At 39.5% G+C, this 19,652-nt stretch overlaps 1 protein-coding gene across 2 annotated transcripts in view; it reads right to left on the bottom strand.

The window, feature by feature from the left end:
- The window catches only part of LOC121166947 (reelin), a 357,334-nt gene that overhangs the window by 151,997 nt on the left and 185,685 nt on the right, over window positions 1-19,652 (bottom strand). For both annotated transcript variants that reach the window (XM_040996283.1, XM_040996284.1), the window contains exons 9-10: window positions 14,505-14,601; window positions 11,849-12,089 (exon numbers count right to left, since the gene is read on the bottom strand). In XM_040996283.1, coding sequence (XP_040852217.1) covers window positions 11,849-12,089; window positions 14,505-14,601 — 338 coding nt within the window. The remainder of the gene's footprint in view (window positions 1-11,848; window positions 12,090-14,504; window positions 14,602-19,652) is intronic.

Genomic DNA, 19,652 nt, shown 5'->3' with positions numbered 1-19,652 from the left:
TAAACCAAACCAAAACAAAACAAAACAAAACAAAACAAATCAAAAACAAAAGTTTCAGGAGGCAAAAAGGCCATGGGGGTTATTTGTCTGAATAATTTTTTTCTCCAGACTTTCTCAAAATAAGTTGCCTCCGTGGTCTGGCTCTCTTGCATATTTTACTAGCAGTATTCCACATTAATTACTGTACAAATAGGCCTCATTGGAAGGGAGTTGTGAAAAGCACACCGTTTCCATTTAACCCTTTATCCCCAAAGTATTCTTATTAGCTTAACAAATTATACTCTGGCTCCTGCTACAACATCGTGGGCCCATCTCTCGGGGGGAAACATGACACGAACGGCTACATGATCCAACGTGAAGAACATCCTGAGTGAAGGCAATGTAGGTAGACAGCATGCAATTAACTACGCTGGAAGCTGGCCAAGAAACCGTATTTCACGTTCTGACTGTTAATGGAACAAGACACGGGAACAGGGGCGAAGCGTCGGTCTAAGCACAGGTTGATCTACACAAGCAAGGCAGCGCTCAAATCCCTCAAGCCGCAGACCAGCTAGCTTCCAGGCGCTGGGATGTGCAAATGACATTTCTGGAAAGGCAAAATGTCTTTTTCTCCTACGTGTCCTTTATAATCGAGGAAAATAAAAATGATCAAGTGGCCTGTTGGGAGCTTTCAGAGGTGCTCCATGGAACATGACATAGAAGACAAGCTCGGTCTTAACTAGGTATCTCTAGCAATGAGATTTTGCTATTATTTTATTTTTATTATTAGATTTATTATCATTATTAGATTTTTGCTATTATTTATTTTATTGGCAGAGTAGGTTTAGCAATGAATCCTCCTGTGAGTGTAAGCCTCCCTTTTATCCTCTCTCTTTGATATATACATACATATATTTTGCATTAACTTCAACTTGTGTTAAGACTTCTAATTTTTTTAGCCACACGAATTTACCTTTCTTTCATAACTTCAACATAATTAGCTCTTGGCTCCATGGATAATTCAGCAATTTGTGACAATAGTATTAGATAGGGGACAAGCAAAAGCTTCAAATCATATAGACTCCTGGAGATGAGCCTGGTATCCACTGAGACCACAAATTTGGCAAATTCACAGTGTGCAAGAACAATACAAAAACTAATAGACTTTGTAGTTTTGATTGAATGGCTCCTATTACTGGGCGGTTGATTCATCTGATGACTCTTCGATAAGGCTTCTGGGCATTTGTAAAAATGAGGAAAATTGTCAGTATTCTAGGATATTTATCAACAAAAAAAAATGTGCTAAGGGGAAAGCAAACCTAAAATAACAGTTGAAAGAAAATTAGGATATAGCTCTTCTAAACCATGAAACCTAGATACCCCAGCTCCTTAGTAGAAATTTTCAAAATTCAATACATTATTTTTTAAAGGGAATTTTGTTTAAGTCCATGTGATTAAAGGCTGAATCTTGCCAACAAAGTGTGGGTATTTAGCACTGATTTAATTCTCAGCACAATTTGACATACACGTGTGCAAGAAGTCATCTGGAATTCTCGGCTACCCACACGATGAGTTAGGGCAATAAATGGAAAAAAAAGATTAGCAGGTGCAGGCACAGCAATCAGAGTGGGAGGATTTCTTCAAAATAAAATAAAAAAAAATAGGTGGAACCGCACCTATCTCCCAGTGATCCGCATTTAATCTGGAGGTCAATTCCTGAGCTGACAGAAGCGAATGATTTATGCCTTTGCAAGCTGAGGGTAACCAAGCCAGCTGAGCAGAGATAAACGTTTATTAGTAGGGAGTGAGAAAAATCTCTCTTTCGCACACACAGATATCAAGGGATTATGGATGATGATTCATACTTTAAAAACCTGAGTCACCACCAAAGATGGGAGTAAACAAAGGAAATCCACACAACACAACGCAGCGTTGTTGACTTCTGCAGTGTAATGGTCCACTTAGACATTCTATTTTATGGGGAACAGAAACCTAAACCCAAACCATGCATGCTGCCAGGTCTTTCCTGGGCTCTCCTTTGCAGGGCGTCCTCTGCTGGATGTGAGCTACAGAACAGCGGCCTCTCAGGGCTGTTCCTCTGAACACTCAACACTTCCTATTTTCACGTGAACTTGATTTCAGGATAGTCACATCAGTAGGATGTAAACTGGAAGAGCTGGGAAGTGATGATTGGCATGAATCTGGCCGGTATTTCAGGAATGGCTGGACACGAAGCAAGCAGTTTCTTTACAGATACCTGATGCTCATTTATTGCAGGTTTAAAACTCGATGACAAGGCTTCCTTGTAAGTGCTTGCTCCCATCACATTTTCACAAAATACTATCAATGCTGCTACTGCTATCATTGCCTTGCTTTGACTGAGTGATTCCTCTTATTGAGTTGTTGACTTACCTAACGGCTATTATCTTCCTAAGGGCCTCCTGACATTCCTAAAAGCTGGGAAAATTGTCATGGGGAAAACGCAAATAATAGTAGAAAGAAAACGAAGATATAACTTTTCTAAATTATTATTAATCATCATAATGTTATCTATCATTGTTCCTGTTAAATCCCATCCAGTATCCAAGCAGTTTCTATTTTATTGTAAGTATCCTGCCAATAATGCTCAGTCTTGATACTGTATGTCTTAAATGGAGAGAGACAAAGAAAAAAATCAGAGCACATTCTCTAATCTTTGATGGCAAAATCAAAACCATTCGTCCAGAGCTGATGTGGCTGGCAGTAGTTGCCTTGAGATTGATGACTTTTTCATGTCACGTAGAAAGAATGTGTCTCTCACTCTCAGAAGTGCCACCTGACAGAGGCACTGTGAGGGTGGCAGCAACGGTAGCCAAAACTATTCTAGCAACTATAGACATTGAACAGACTGACACAATGGACTCAGTGTCTTCAGAAATAGAAAGAACTGGGCCTGGTGTGCCGCTTTGTTTGGCTAATTCTCCACCTACAAGTGCCGGAATCCCATGTGGGTGCCGGTTTGTGTCCCACCTGCTCCACTTCGCATCCAGGTCCCTGCTGTGGCCTAGGAAGGCAGTAGAGGATGGCCCAAAGCTTTGGGACTCTGCATCCACATGGAAGACCTGGTGAAAGCTCCTGGCTCCTGGCATCAGGTTGCTTAGCTCTGGTTATCCTAGAAATCATGTGCCAAAGTGAAAGCATGGATTCTAGATCCCGAAGTCACTGATTTCAATAATGAAGCCAGGTGATTTTAGACTGAATGGTTTATAGCTCCTTCCCACGCTGAGCACAGGGAAGATTGCAAATGAGGGTGGTACTGCCAGGAGCTTTTGAGTAACCAGCACTCTACTGGTATTTAAAGTCCCATCAACTTGGTAGTGAACAAAGGACTACTTAGGGATTTGTGGAAACTAAAAATTATGACAGTAATTAAGAGCACAATAAATTGTACGTTTTCTTCCACAGGAGCAAGTTCTCTGGAAAAGCACTGGAAGGCGGCAAGTGAGGCAAGCCAACGAAATTGTGAAGATGATGGAGGAGAAACACAGTTGGCTACATCCTTACAGAAATGTCTACAGTGAAGGTGCAGAGTGTCATACTTGCATTTCTTATTAATTATTAAAGATTCAATAGGTGATAATGGCCTCTGCCAACCCACAACAGTTTTACAGCTAGTGATCTATAAACGTAATTCCCCAGCTTCCATAAACTCCTTAAGCTAAGTACTCTATCTGGTCATTTATCATTCTGCTATACCTGAGATAAACAAGGAGAGGCTCATAGGAAAGGAGTTAAATATTCCCAATGAAAGAGAAATATCTAAAAGATATCAGAGGAATGCACATTAGGAAGGACTGTGATTCTGTCTGTTTCAGTCTTGTTGGCCTGCCACACTCAGCCCTTCTTTATAACATCATCAGCTACATTGTTTACACACTGACTACATGGTCTTTCCTTGTTTTATTAACAGATGCAGTTAATAATGCTTTTAGTTGATAATGAAAATGTTATCTATATTCCATTCACACAAGTGTCACTGAAACATTATTCTAATAGAAATTATTTTGTATTTCAGTTACCACTGGTTATGTTATGGGCAATGTCTAACCTAATCAATGGATACATCTGATTTTGATATTGACCAAAAGGCATACAAAGCTGATGCATTTTGTGCAATTCATATTTTCCTGTCCTATTATTTTCTCCCTTTTCTTAGTTGAAGGTGACAGCTCAACACTTTGCCTTTTAGTCATTGTCCTCTATTTATTTCGATACTTTTCCCAACTTTTGAGTTTTATAACGTATTAAAATATCACTCATCTGGAGGCAGTAATATGCAGCACACATAGAACAAAGCTGAAGCAAGGCCGAGAAAATGTGAAAAACAAGAATACTTTAAATGTTGAGTAAAGGGCAGAAAATGTGTGGATAAGTTCACAAGTGGATGTTGGGTAGATGCAGAGCAGTCAGCAGGTGAGTTAACAGACATTCCATGTGTAAAAGCAAGGCTGTGAAGCTGCTGGGAACAGAAGCTCACGAGCCTGATTCCTGGATTTCCGCCCTGACTGTTCACTGATGAGAGATGCATTTTGGGCAAGTTTATTCAACATCTCTTGATGTTACCGTCTATGTCCAAACAATGGGGTTAAATAGCACCTTCCTTAGAAACTTCAAAGAAGCACGTTATACAAGATGATAACTCCATCATATAATACAGATTTATATACATTTACACATGCATTATAGAGTTATCCAAATAAAAATTTCCCGGCACAGATAAGATTGTCCTTGGCTGAAGAGTTACGCAGATACTTTTTAATTGAGCAGTCATTCTTCCAGCCACTTAGGGAGTAAGTACTGAATAAAATGCTCAATAAAAAGTAACTCCTACACTGCCAAAGATAATCCGATTTGTTCTAGTAATGTCTCCCTTGAATAATCCTATTTTTTCATTAAGTATACTTTCTCACTTGGTTTTAGACTTACTGCTTGAACTGGTTAAGGTGGGGCTATCTTAGAAGACTTTAAGAAACAGAAAGATGACCTGTAGGTTGAACAAACACTACTCTCAAAGAAAAAGTCCAAAGGAAGGGATGTTTAAAACCTGTTTTAGGACCAGCACGAACACTAAGATATATGCTTTTTTCCTTCTTTTTAAAAACTGTGATTTCTAGACGTATGTGTTCATTATCCATCTCAAGGGGCAACAGAGCAAAGGAGCAATGTTTGACAACAAGTCGTCAACAGTTTAAGCAGCCTTTATCCCTAGCGCTTTAATTCATTTGGCACGTGTATGATTTCCTTCTCAAATGTTTGAACCCCAAAGCAAGAGAATGGGAATGCAGATGAGCTAAAAATGACAAGTGGCTAGGTTTTATTAGAGCATGTATCTAAAGTTCAAAAAAGAAATATCAGAGAAATATTTCTCCCTGACATCCAAGTCAGATAGTGATATAGATCTTTACTGCAATGAGTTTTTCTCTTAGTAAATGTAATTCACCTGGCAAGTCTCAGATGTGTGACTGGTAAGCTTATGAGTTGAATGCAAGATCGGAAGCCAAAAGCGGACTCCAGGCAAAGTTGTAATCTAGTTCAAATTACTGTCGAAGCAAAAACACACAATGCATTTCTATCATGGGTAGTGCCAAAGTACATGCATTAAGAAACTGAACAGCTAATTCAATTAGTATAATGACTTGTAAAATGAGGTACAGAACGTACATTTTTGTGGTGGTAAAGGGGATTGAGACCGAATGATAAATGATGTCCCTGGGAACAGGATGCGAGGTCTCCTGGCTTGCACATCGGCTCGCCAATGAAAAATGCAACAGAAATTCCTCTTCTGATCAAGCCCTAGTGGGGCATGACTAACTTTTTCTTTATTATTGCTACAGGAAAGAAATCCATGGACTGTCTAAAAGAGCCATGGTTTTAGATTCAATGTTCAAAAGTTTCCTGGATGTTTTCTTATATTGAGAAAAGTGGATACTCATTCCCAACACCTGTCCGTCGGTTCAATATCGTCAACTTGTAGTAAATGATTGGGATTGGATTTGTTAAGGAAGACATCATTTGTGTCAGGGGAGCTCCTGTACTGAAGGATCAATATATAATTTGTTATTTTTATCCTGGAATAAATTATTAAAGGATAGTGAGCAATCTAGATCTTCATATTGTGTTTGTGAGTGATCCTGTGATTTCATGGCCATCCAGCAAAATATTTTCTTGAGTGGTATTTTTAAAAATCCTTCCAAGCTATAACTGGAGTAAGATGCTCCAATTATTTTATCTCCACAGAAAAATAAACAATCAAAATTAGACATATACACAATTTTTTTTAAAAAAGCGATACAAAATACCAGTAAAATGAAGACCTACTTTTCTGAAAAAAACCAGACAACTGACACACCATGGGCCCAGCTAACCAAAACAATATTTACACGGGAACACACAGCTAAGCTAAATTTAAAGAACCAAACCAAAGCCAGAAGCATCACAATATTAGTTTTCAAAATGTTCTGCATAGCAATTAAAATCAAAACAGCTTGAAACAGGTACAAACACAGATATAAGTAGATATGTATATAACGGTACAGAACAGAAATGCCAGAAATGAATCCATGCATCTACACCAATTATTCTTTGTCAAATGAGCTAAAAACTGATACCTGGAGAAAAGATAGTCCCTTCAAGAAATGGCATTGGGAAAACTGAATCTATATTTGAGAAAGTGTCCAATAAGTGTCCAATATCATACACAAAGACCAACTTGCACTGCACTGAGGATCTTAATCTAAAACCTGAAACCATCAAATCAACAGAGGAAAATATCAGAGAAACTCAGCAAAAGATTCTTGAATAAAACCATAAAATCTCAGGACATAAAGACAAAAGAGACTAATGAGATTTCTCCAAGACGCTTCTGTACAGCAAAGGAATCACTCAACAAAATGAAGAGATGACCAACAGACACACGAAAAAAAATACCATCAGGGAGATACAGATAAAAATCACAACAGGGTTTCACCTCACCCCAGTTAAAATCAACACCATCCAAAAATAAGAGAAAAAAACCAATAAAGTCTGTTAAGGATGTGGGAAAAAAATGTACCTTATTCCACTGCTCATGTACAACTAGTACAACCATTATGAAAGACAATATGGAGCGTACTCGGAAAGCTGAACTATATCTACCATATGACCCCATAGTTCCATTCTCAAGAAGTGACTCAAATGAAATCAGAATATAAAAGAATGATCTGTATCCCATACTTACTGTAACTCAACTCACAAACAAGATCTAGAATCAACACAGCTGTCCATTGATTGGTGACTGGACAAAGACATTTTATAGCATACACACCCAATAGAATATTATTCAGCTTTAAATAAAGAATGAAATCATGCATTTCATAAAAAAGGGATGTGCCTTAAGACCATTATGCTTAATGAAATAATGCTGTTCCGAAAAGACACATATAGATGTCTTTGATTTGCAGAAACGAATAATCAGAGTCCAAAAAAATGGATGCAACTGAAGTTGTCATTTATAATGCTCTTTAGACTCATGAGAAACACTGGTTTTTCTACTTACTCCTGGTTGAATTCTTTATTTAGTACAGGGTTAAGCTCATGATCATAAGGAAGATTAAGGTATATTATTTAAAAAGAAAAAGAAGAAGTGGAGAAGGGAAGGTCTGAGGGAAGATAGAGTGGGAAGTATTATAGTGTTCTTAAAACTGTACACGTGAGTGTCCAGTGCAACAGTAAGTGGCTAAAGTCTTCGCCTTGCACATGTTTGGATCCCATAAGGGCACTGGTTTGTGTCCCAGTGGCCCTGCTTCCCATCCAGCTCCCTGCTGTGGCCTGGGAAAGCAGTTGAGGATGACCAAAAAAACTCTGGGTCCCTGCACCCACATGGGATACCTGGAAGAAGCTCGTGGCTCCTGGCTTTGGATCGGCTCACCTCCGGCCATTGCAGCCACTTGGGGACTGAGTCATCAGATGGAGGATCTTACCTCTCTGTCTGGCCTACTCTCTGCCTTTCTGACTTTCCAGTAAAAATAAAATAAATCTTAAAAAGCCCATACATGTGAAAGGTACAAGATTAGGTGCCTTTGTGTGGACTAAAATAAAAAAAAAATTAGTGATCCTACTACTGGGCTCCATAGACTCGTCAAGAGAACTACATGGGTTAATAGCAGGACATATTGAGATGGTGTCAGACCATAGCAAGTGCTCGATAAACACCCATTCTTAAAGGTTTCTCCTGGCTCTTACTTAATTTGAAAGACAGAACAAGAGAAGGGGGGAATGTAGGAAGACAAAAGTCATCCAGCCACTGGTTTAGCCACCAATACTGTGAGAGCCAGGGCTGGGACAGGCTGAAGCCAGCAGCCTGGAACTGCATCCTGGTCTCCCATAAGCACAGCAAGGGACGAAGGACTTGAACCATCCTCTGCTGCCTCCCCAGACATATTAGCAAGTAGACAGATGGAAAGCAAAGCAGCCAAGACTTGAACCAGCACTCTGCTATGAGACGCCAGCATGGCAAACATCATTTCAGCATTCTGTGAAACACTGCTGGATTCCAGAATCAGTATTTTTTTTTTTTAAAAAAAGGACTGTACTACTCAAATTGATCACAAATTCAATCCCTTCAAAATTCCAGTGAGTTTTTATAGAACCAGAACAAAACACTGCTAAAGCTGGTATGGATGAACAGAAACCTCAAGTGTCAAAGAATTTGAGATAAAAAGGAATAAGCCACTACCGGTATTTAAAAATATGTTAGGTACAAAAAAAATGTAGAGCTATTTGTATAATTAGAGCTATTTGTTACTCTTATTAAAATAGACACTGAGACCAATGGAAGAGAATCGAGGCCTCGAAATCCGTTAGCCAAGCACCCAAAGCTAATGATGTTAGACAAAAGTGAAAAAATACATACTGGAGAACCTATTTAGTCTTTCAACAAACAATGTTGGGAAAAAGAGATATCCACATACACAGAAGAATTAAAGTGGACCAGTATCTCTTGCCAAGAACAAGAATCCATTCACATGGATTAAAGATGTAAATGTGGGTTTTGAAACAATAACACTTCCAGAAGTAAAACAGAAGATAAATGCTTCAGGACATTTATGGGATGGGAAACATTTTTGACTCAGGTCCTGAAGGTACAGGAAACAAAAGCAAAAAATGGACAAATATTATTTCATCAAAAATAACCGGTTTCTGTATAGCGAAACGGAGGGCAGATGGAGTGAAGAGAGAGTCTACAGAATGGAAGAAATATTTGCAAGTTGTGTATCTGATAAGCTATATGTCTTGTTAACTTCGAGAATGTACAAAGAAGCCAAGTAACGGAAAGAACAATCTAATTAATAAACAGGATCTAAACAGAAATCTTTCAAACAAAGACGTACACTTGGCAACGGCCAACAAGTACTTGAAAAAATGCACGCTGTCACTGATGCTAAGGAAACGAAAATTAAAACCACAAAGATCATCCCCTCACTCCAAGTTACACTGGCTGTTATCAAAAAGAGAAAAGATAGCAACTACCGGTGAGAACCTAGAGAAAAGTAACCTCTTCCACGTTGATGCTAGGAATATAAATTATGGAAGCCATTATGGAACACAGTAGGGAGGCGCCTCAAAAAATTAAAAAGAGAACTACCATATAAACGATCCAGTAATTGCCTGCTGTTCATATGGATGTAAAATGGAAATGAGACCAATCTGTTTAAGGGATATCCGTTCTACCACAACCACGTTCATGAAGGTCAAGGAATGAAAACAATCTGAGTCCACCCAATGACAATGGATAAAGAAAACATACGACTTGGCTATTAAGGACAAATCCCGTCCTTTGAGACAACGTGGTTGGAACTGATGGTTATTATGCTACGTGAAATAAGCCGGGCACAGCAAGAAGTATTGTAGGGTACCACTCAAGTGTGGAATCTGAAGGAGTTGATCTTCCAGAAGCTGAAAATATAATGGTGGTTACCAGAGGCTTGGAAGATTTGGGGAGAAGAGTTCGGGGAAGGTTGATGAATGGGCACTGATTTATAGATCTAGAGAAGAAATTCTTAGATATCCATTCCATTGGCCGCCTGCAAATAATAATCATGGCTTGTAGTTTTAAAAAATCTATAATAAATGATCTTGAGTGTTTCACATAAAGTAATGACAAATGTTAAAAGCAACAGATGTTTTTATCCTGACGTGAATATTTCACAATGTATACAAGTAGACGCATGAATACATGCCACCCACAAAATGTGTAATTTTTATATTTATCATTACAAAAGTTGTATCTACATTTTATTTTTAAATGTTGAAAAGTTTAGAGCTTCCAACTGAGGTTCTAATGGAATTTCTCAAATGATCTTGGTCATTTTTTATTACAAATTTTCCCTTAGCAGGAAAGCCCATTAAGTTGATTCTTACTCATAAAGCTGTGAACTGCCAAATTTTGATCTTCTGAGATTCTAATCGACACATTTAACCTACCTAATATTTCTGCATGGCTCCAAGATCACCAAGATTGACAACATCCAAATGTTCCCTGTGAATCTGTCCTTCTCCTATGCTTCCTGTCTCAATGAATGGGACATGGTCCAGTCAGCTGCCCAAACATTACTCTTGCATACCTGTAATTCCTTCATCTTCTCAGTCTCTAATCTTCTTAATATTCTTAAAATTCTGTGGGATAGGCAATCATTTCCCATTTTCTCTCCTCAATTCTTGATATTATGTTTTTCCATTAGGCTAATGTTATCTGTCTTCTATTTGGTCTCTGTATGCATTCTTTTCACAGTCCCATCCAGTCCTCTGTCTTCAAAGGGATATTTCAAAAACTCCGGTCTGCTTGGATCTTATTTAAAGTGACTCATTATCACTTTCAAGATAAAATTGAAACTCCCCAGTAGCTTTCAAGATCTTCAAGGTATTTCCACTTGCCATAATCTCAACTTCAAATGTACTAGACAATTCCTTTGAATTTTGTCTTGCACTTTATGCTCTTACAGCCTATCTCAGTTGGAGGTACTATTTCAGAATACCACACTGACTGACTTGCTGAACCCACAGACATTTATGGATATTTTTCATAGGTCTTGTCTGGGATGTGTAGGACCAATGATCTGGAAGAATCCATGTCTAGTTGGTGATTCAGCTCCATGATGTGTCATCAGAAGGGGGCAGAAAGAGGGCTGGGGTGTCTTTTATAAGGGTACAAATTTCATTGATGAGGCCTTCTGACTTAATTACAATTCAAGGACTTTACTTCCCAATACCGTCATACTGGAATTAGGATTCCAACAGGTGCATTTTAGGAGGGAGGGGGCACAAGCATTTAGCGTTTACGAATGCAGTCTTTATGCACATTTCCCTTCTAGAAACTATTTACCACATCCACCCAGCCAACATCAAACCTTCCTTTAGTCTCTTTTTACATCACATATTTTTTTGGGGAGGGGGTATGGGGGGGCTTCTTTACACCACTTCTTTCCCTTGTCAAATCTGGACTCATACCACATCCTGCACTGCTTCAACAAATCCCAATAAGCTGTTTCATATTTGCCTGTTGCTACATGTAAACTGCCCCCACTAACCTGACACCCTTGTGAAGGTAAACCTTCCCTATTTCACAGTAAGATTCTTTGGGTTCAGCTCAGTACACGATGACACAGCAGGTCCTCATGAACGGAAGGATTGCAATATTGCAGTGATTTTCCATCCTTCAAAAGCAGGGCAAGGTTCATGAGCATATTACGTAATTCCATAACAAAAATTTGTGTCAAATAGTTATCATTTTACAGTGTGGCTATTGAGCTTGGAGGTACAGAAGAGCAAAGAAGGAAAGAAAGTGGATTCTAACCTTGACCGTAGCTCCTGGGAAGAAGAGCCAGTTGCCCGTGTCCACCGGGTCGAGATTATCTTCTAAAACAACTTGTCTATGTGCTGAATTGATGACGAGGATGTTGTCTAAGGCCCAGCAGGCTTCATACACTTCTCCCACGTGCAGGTTTTCCTGCTTCCATTGAAACTGAACGTTTTCCCCTTTGGCTTCTTCGGGAAGATAGAGGATGTGGATGATGGTGCTGACGTTGGAAGGGGCTCTGCAACAGAGAGATGGGGAGCTCAGTTAGGTCTGCCGTTTCCTGCTTACAGACGAATTTTGTTTCCTAAACTGAACTCTTGACTTTCTCCAAAGCGGTAAACTCTTTAGTGTCTTCTGATTTTCCTATTGAGGGATGACAGTTTAAATACTGAATGTCTTCAAGAATATGAGAGTTAACACAGATGAACATTAAATATGCTTGAGTAATCCAGGCAGGGGATCATCAAGGACAAAATGGAACACCCTTCTACGGCCTGTACCTACAACAATAACAACGACAAAACCAAAGTATATACAGCACGCTCTGCTGCATGCAGTAGACATTCGATTTAAAATGGCTTGTGTAAATTGATTAAAAGAAAAAAAAAAGGGGGAGAAAAACTCCAACATTACGATCTTAATGTTGAGTCTGAGCTGTTACCAATGTCTGCGATATTTAATATCTAGTCTTTATGGAATAATTATTTTACTTCTAGTCACCAGATATACTTTTGAATGTTTAGCGCATATGAAATGTTAGGTCTTTTCCATGAGAATTAAGTATTTTCGGTTAACTTCTTTACAAGTTCGTGGAGATCAATCTTTTAAAACACAATATCATTTAACATGATGTTGACATTACATCCTATTAGAATCTGAATCTTTTTGCCATATAACACACTATTTTTAGTCAACATTTTACTTTGCCAAAGTAGGAACCTGTTGCGGTAAAAATGACGGCTTCAGCTAAGATTAAAAGTGGTACTAAAAAGCACATTAGTGGCACCCTGGGCTAGCTATAAATCCGTTCTGAAAGGACTAGAGAAAAGTCATTAGTTTTCAGTCATCAATAAAGCACATATAAATCTGTACAATTGTCACCAGGGGTTATAGATGGTGTACCTTACCTTTGGGGTAATAAATTCCCTTTCCCTTTAAAACATTTCATGATGACTATGCTTGTGCCTTCCAAAAGAACTGACACGGACAAAGAGAATCTGTGTTGGTTTTAGGCGGTGATTACAAATTTTTGCACTCCGATCACCAGTGGTGAGAAAAAGTCTGCACAAATGAGTATGATACTTTGGTACGGGGCTTAACATGAAAAGTTCCCTCTGGTGAAAAAAAAAACAGCAGACTCAGCTGAATATGATCTTTATATGTTTTAACTAGATCTGGAGTTTCAGAGCAAAAGCACTCAGCTGCTGTCCAGCAAAAAATATGCATGAAAATGTACCTAAACTACCATACATAACACACCACAAAGGGTACTTATGCTGTCTTTCCTGGGGCCATTTATATAAACAAGGGTTTCCTAAGAATGTCTTTTCATAATTACTAGTAATCAGAAAGAATAGCAAAATGTTCTTATAAAATTATAAAATTGACACAGCACATCAGAGCCCAGTTTGTATCAGGTACTGATAAATGATGCTTAATTCCACTGCAGAGGGAGGTCATTTATTCAAATTTGTGAGTCAGTACCACTCTTTTTACTTCTTGGCTATTACGGAGCTTTAGAGTTGTGATGTTTTTATTGTACAACTTTGATGATATACTACCAGAAACTTTGGACACATTGGCATATTGCCAAAGACTAACAACCTAATATGTATTCGATTCCTCTAAATAAATCGCATTTCTTTTAATATGGAAGAAATTAACTTGCTGAAAAAAAAAACCTGTCATAAAACTGATGAAAACTATTCTGCTTAAGTCGTGCTGATTCAAGAACCAACCCCATCACAATAAGTATAAAAGCTCGGGTAGTTTTCCTTTAAATACACGAAATTAAGCAGCCATTTTGAATTTTATTTTGCATTTTAAACTATATAGAAATGGAAACCTTGACTTCAGTGTTACTGATTTAGCCATTGTGTAAATGAGTTTCACCGTCTTTAAGCACCCTACTTCATTTCTTACTGGAATTTTCTGAATAGAAGAAAATGTAACATAGGATTACAAGTCACGTCACGATTACGAAAATAGGATCTTAGAACTGGCTTTAGGGGAATCAGAAGAGAAATGACACAACTGGAGGTGAGATGCAAACAAACAAACCAAAAACCCCAAAAACGGTGGCTATGATCTATGAATTCATCACAGACTGAAAGCTGGGTGTTGGATTTATACCCAGACGTCAGCCAGGTGGCTCAGCGTGCCAGGTGGAGATGCGACACCATAAAGGTGATAACCCTAAACGTACTTTTACCCGGAATAGTTGGCTGGAAGTATTAGTGGCAGTAGGGAGTTTTGAATGGAAAGTGACACTTTTAGCAATATCTTCCTCAGGTAAGATTAGATCATAATTCAGCACAATTAACAAGCAGAGTATTTTTAACCAGGAAGGAAAAGGAAATGGCAGAATGCAGGCCGATAGGCAACAGGAATCCCTGTGTTAGAACTTGCAAAAATCTCATAAAAGTCAACAAACCTAATTTTCTCAAGCTGAATCCAGTCCGCCGTGTTGTTCTTGGCATACGCAACGACGATGCTGGGGTCTGAATAGCTAAAGCGGCACGAACCTGACCCTGGAAATCATAATCAGAATGAATTTCAATGTTAAACAAGTGTAATTATATGTTATCCTTGCTGATAAATATTTTGGACAATTTTCTAAACATTTAGCTACTTACTTGATTTTTTCCCCCACTATTCTTCTAACCAGACTGCAATTTCTACAAATATCATTTGGTAAGTAATTTTAGGACTCAGAGCAGAAGACCAAAAAATTGAAGATTTCTGTAGTTACATGTGAACTATTAAATTATAAGAGAAACACTGAGTTCTAATAAGAAGTATCCAAAGATCAAAGAATGACCGATGATGCTACCGTAGTTCCTGTGGGTTAACATAAAACAAATCATTCATCTGAGGGATAAAATACCATTCTCTGTTTATGCATCTCTCATTTAAATGATGAGATGGTATACAGGGGATTAAAATACTCTAAAGAAAATTCAGCTTGTGATATAGTTGTGTGTCAAATGTGACCAATGTTATTCTACGACTGCACTGATAAAGACATGACGCAGAGATAATACATCCCATATTGAATTGTTGGTGATTATTTCACATCATTGTTTTCGATAAAGGACATGTGAACACCACATGCACTTATTAAAGAGGCAAACTTTTGGTTCTGCAGATAACAACGATTTAATGTAATAAGGCACACTTACAAAGTAAAGCACATTTACAATCATAAATTTAAAAATCTGAACATGAGACACTTGCCACAAGTTTATTGTAACTGACGTAGCGGGGTTTCTTATACTACAGGAAAAGCAAATGGACCAAAGGAAAAAAAAAAACAGTGCCATTTATGCTGTACTTTTATCCACCGGCCAGAGGAACCTCGATTTCAGCAAACGGCATCTGCTGATGGCTTCGCATTTGTACTTCACGAGGGTTGCAGGCTTCGATCAGGCTCATTTATTTTATTTCAATGGTGTTTAGAACAAACCAGTCAGTTTGCAATCCCACAAGCTGGCAATGTGCTAAAAGCCCAAACGGCGGTTTTCCTGGATTTATTCTCATAGTTGAAATGTAGGTGAAACAAAAGCAAGCAAAACAAGGAGTCCTGGGGGCTGGCCTTGCCTGGTGGGTAAAGTGCTACCTGTGATGTTGGCATCGCATATAGGTGCCAGCTTGTGTCCTGGCTCTTCCATTTCTGATCCAGCTCTCTGTTAATGGCCTGGGAAAGCAGGGAAGATGGCAAAGTGTTTGGGCCCCTGCCACCCCTGTGGGAAGAAGTTCCTGGCTCCTAACTCCTGGGTTTGGCTTGGAGCAGCTCTCGGCCTTCACAGCCATTTGGGGATGGAACAGTGGGTGGATTATCTGTCTCTCCCTCTCTCTAATTCTGCCTTTCAAATAAATGAATAACTCTTTTTTTTTTTAAAGAGGGGAATTTAAAGAAAAACTGCACCTAATTATCCTCGCTCTCATTTTAATTATGCCGTTTTAATCATTATTAAATTCTATCTTGAATAAACAGCTGCTTAAAACAAATATAAAAACCGTGCTGTTAGGAATGGAGTCAGGCAGGATTATGTGGGATAAACTTTAACACAAGAATAAGGACTGCTGGAGAATCTGTTCTTTCAAGGAAGAATTTGAACAAGCCTAAAGAATGTAAACGCTATCGATATACTTCCCCCTATGGCTTCCACACCCCAAGAAAAAAAGCAAATGTGTGTAAGATAGATCTCCAAAAAGAGAAGCAACAGAGCAAATGAGAACTAGATACGGTTTCTAGCAGAATGCAGTCGCTTTCAAAATATTTGTGCACTGATGAGAGGGAAGTTGAGAGATGGTGACGTAAGAGAGGCACCACACACACCTTAGAGACAGGGCGTGCGGGCTGAAAGGAGCACACCCCCACCCCACCGCAACGGAGAACCTTCGCTCAGGTCGCTCCCACCCACACCACATTCCGCCAGAGATGCCTCCCCACAGCCATGCAGACCCTCCCAAACGACAATCCCACCGTCACTTTGACATCGGTCGGTATTCTGGAATAAAAGGCATTTGGTTGCCAAAGACAAACAGAAAGCCAGGAAGGAAAGACAAGCCTAAAGGTCAAATGCAAACTCTCCTCTTGTTTGTAGATGGGTTTTCAGATCACTTCCAGATCACCCTTCTCTCTGAAGGAGCAACTGTGCCAGGTTTAAGGACGTAAGATAACAGGAAACCATGACAAGTGTTGATGCATTTAGCCCGCTCCATACTGCACGCTTCAGTCGCTACAGGCAAACAAGAAAAGTCGACATGATTTCATCTTTATCCCAACCAGGGGTGTAAAGCGATTAACAGTTATGAAAGTTTGGTATTACCAATAGTAATAATTTAAAAACCAGCGAGCTTCTAGGATCTTCTGAGGACTGCACACAGTGTAAGAGATTTGGCTCCCAGGCGGTGCAGTTAACAGTTAAGAGCTGTGCCCAGGGTTTAGGGGAGGACAGAATATTCAGGGCGAAAGGGACCTCACTGATTTGTTTCTGGTTGTTTTTGATGGCCATTTCTTGATTTTCAGCTGGGAAGTAAATGAATACATGATCATGGTAAGCCTACAATCACTGGTAGCAGTTATCATTTACACTATTTTTGCTTCCTTGTCAAACCTGACAGTGTAAAGGTAGGTGACAGCAACAACATTTCTGAGCGACTCCTGCCTTGTCCTCTGGTTCAGGACGTGTATGCACCGTGATGTTAGACACAGGCCGTCGCTACCGCTGTGCAGAGATCGATACAACGATCAGAAATTAGAACGAATGGACTTCAGTCTTCACTGATGAGGGCAGGGTACCTAGGAATGGGTACTATTTGAATCATTTCCTTTGTCTGATCAAATTAAATAGGACAGTTATTTTTATCATGTTGGCATCTTGATGTATAATTATATGTTAGCAATGCAATGTGCGTAGGAAAGCCTTCATATGTGAGCCACATTCCATCTGTCTATACCAGTTTATTTGGCCCGTTCTTGTATTTCTGCCTATCAGAAGCTTTCACATGGTCTAGATTCCTATTCCTCTCAATCTTCAAGATTTCTCCTCTTGAGGGACCAGTGCCACGGCATAGCCAGAGAAGCAGCTGCCGGCAACAGCAGCATCTCCTGTGGGTACCAGCGTGCATCCCGGCTGATCCATTTCTGATTCAGTTCCTTGCTAATACATCTGGAAAAAGCACTGGAAGATGGCCCAAATCCCTGGGCCCCTGCATCCATATAGGCTTCAGATAGGACCATTCGGGCAGGGAACAAATGGATTGGAAGGTCTCTATTTCTCTCACTCTGCAACTCTGCATTTCAAATAAAATACATATTTTAAAGAATCTGTGTCCATACTGCGACTCTTTCACCCCCTCTCCCTTCTTGTCACCAGGGACCGCGGTGGCCATGGATCCATGGAGAAGTCAGACAAAAAGCTGAACAGGAGGTCTATTCATGTAAGGTGAAACGGTTCTGTGGTCCACGCCTAGTTGATGACGCCCTTGCTTTCAGAATAGCCAGTGCTTCCAGGGACTCCCAGTGCCTCCGTGCTGAGGTTCTCAGGATCATGACTCAGGCTCAGATGACACACTGCTGGGCGAGTGATGTCAATGCAGAGTGAGATTAGTCATTGTACAGAAAAGGCTATGGTGCCGCCAAATGCAAACAGGGTAGAGATGTTCCAATTTCATAACAACCCCAACAGTCCCAATGGCATTATCTGGAAGGAACTGCACAGATAAAATGGCAAGCAGAAATGACAAGCTCTGGTCCACAAACTTAGAGATAATTCTATTTTCTCCAGAGCAAACATGAACAAACTTGTCATGAGAACAAGTGATTTAAGAACTTGCAGTCAAAAAATGTAAAGAAAAAGTACTACAGGGCATTTTAAGCAGTTAATAGATATATTATTGTCTTTCTTGATTTTGTGATGTCTGTGCTACTGTCAACTTTCTAAACGTTTTGTAATTTGTTATGATTCCTTCTCTCACTCTAAGTAAGCATTCTGTTGGTTCCAGTACTGTGTTACGACAGGCTGAGGTGCTGTTTGTGATAGCGACACAGGGGTCCCACGTGATCTCAGGTTTACGTCCTGGCTGTTCTACTTCCAGTCCGGCTTCCTGTGGATGCGCCATGGAAAACAGCAGAAGACGGCCTAAGTGTTGGGTTTCCTACTACCTCATGTGGAAGTGCCAGATGGAGCCAGGAGCCTTTCCAGCCATGGAAGTGACTTTGGGAGTGAACCAATGGATGCAAAATCTGTGTGTGTGTGTGTGTGTGTGTATCTTCCTCTCTACAGTCACAACTTAGGTAACTATGTGTTCAAACTTAGGTAACAATAAGAGTAATCATTTATTAAGATTTCATTAATTTTAATGACACTTTCGCCCTTACCCAATGTAATACAAGCTTCCAATGTGGCCCGACAAAGCCCAAGCTCCTCTAAAGGCACCATTCCCTCCATGTGCATTCCTGCACTGTGTGAACATCTATCTTAGGTCTCAGAGCACAGAACTACAGGCTACCAAGTTGATTTTCAATATTGGTTAGCACGGCACAAGCAAGCAATAAGCATATTTTAATGACAGGACAGCAGCAAAAAAAAAAAATAAGGATGTACATATTAGCTAGTTTTATAGTCATTCTGCAATGTATGTAGGAGGGTACTTCAGAACAAGCTATATATTTTTTTTTGTCAAAGGAAATAGATATTTGTGGAAAAGATTTTTAAAAGATGATTTTTGAAACTATTAGTTAAGGCAAGTATGGGTTAACTAGAAGGCAATGAACGACATGGAAACAATGGTAAATAACCATTTGCTTGGGCAAAACACACATCATTGATCGTTGGACTGTGGTGGAGATGAACTTGAATGAAATCTGGGCTGACTTTCATGAACCTCAGGGACTCAACCAAAGCTGGAGATGACCTGAACGCTCTGGGACTTGCTAACTGAAGTGACTGCACTAAGCAGGCAGGGAGAATCCAGCAAAGCTGTTAGAGTTTACTATCTCAAGAATGCACTAGCCCGTGTGCAAAGTGGTAGCCTGAGATAGTCCAAGGAAGCCCACATTAAGCATGTGAGA

The sequence above is a fragment of the Ochotona curzoniae genome, unplaced genomic scaffold (assembly GCF_017591425.1).
Source record: "Ochotona curzoniae isolate NIBS_2020 unplaced genomic scaffold, NIBS_Ocur_1.0 patch266, whole genome shotgun sequence".
Classification (NCBI taxonomy): Eukaryota; Metazoa; Chordata; class Mammalia; order Lagomorpha; family Ochotonidae; genus Ochotona; species Ochotona curzoniae.
This window is presented reverse-complemented; position numbering and strand designations above follow the sequence as displayed.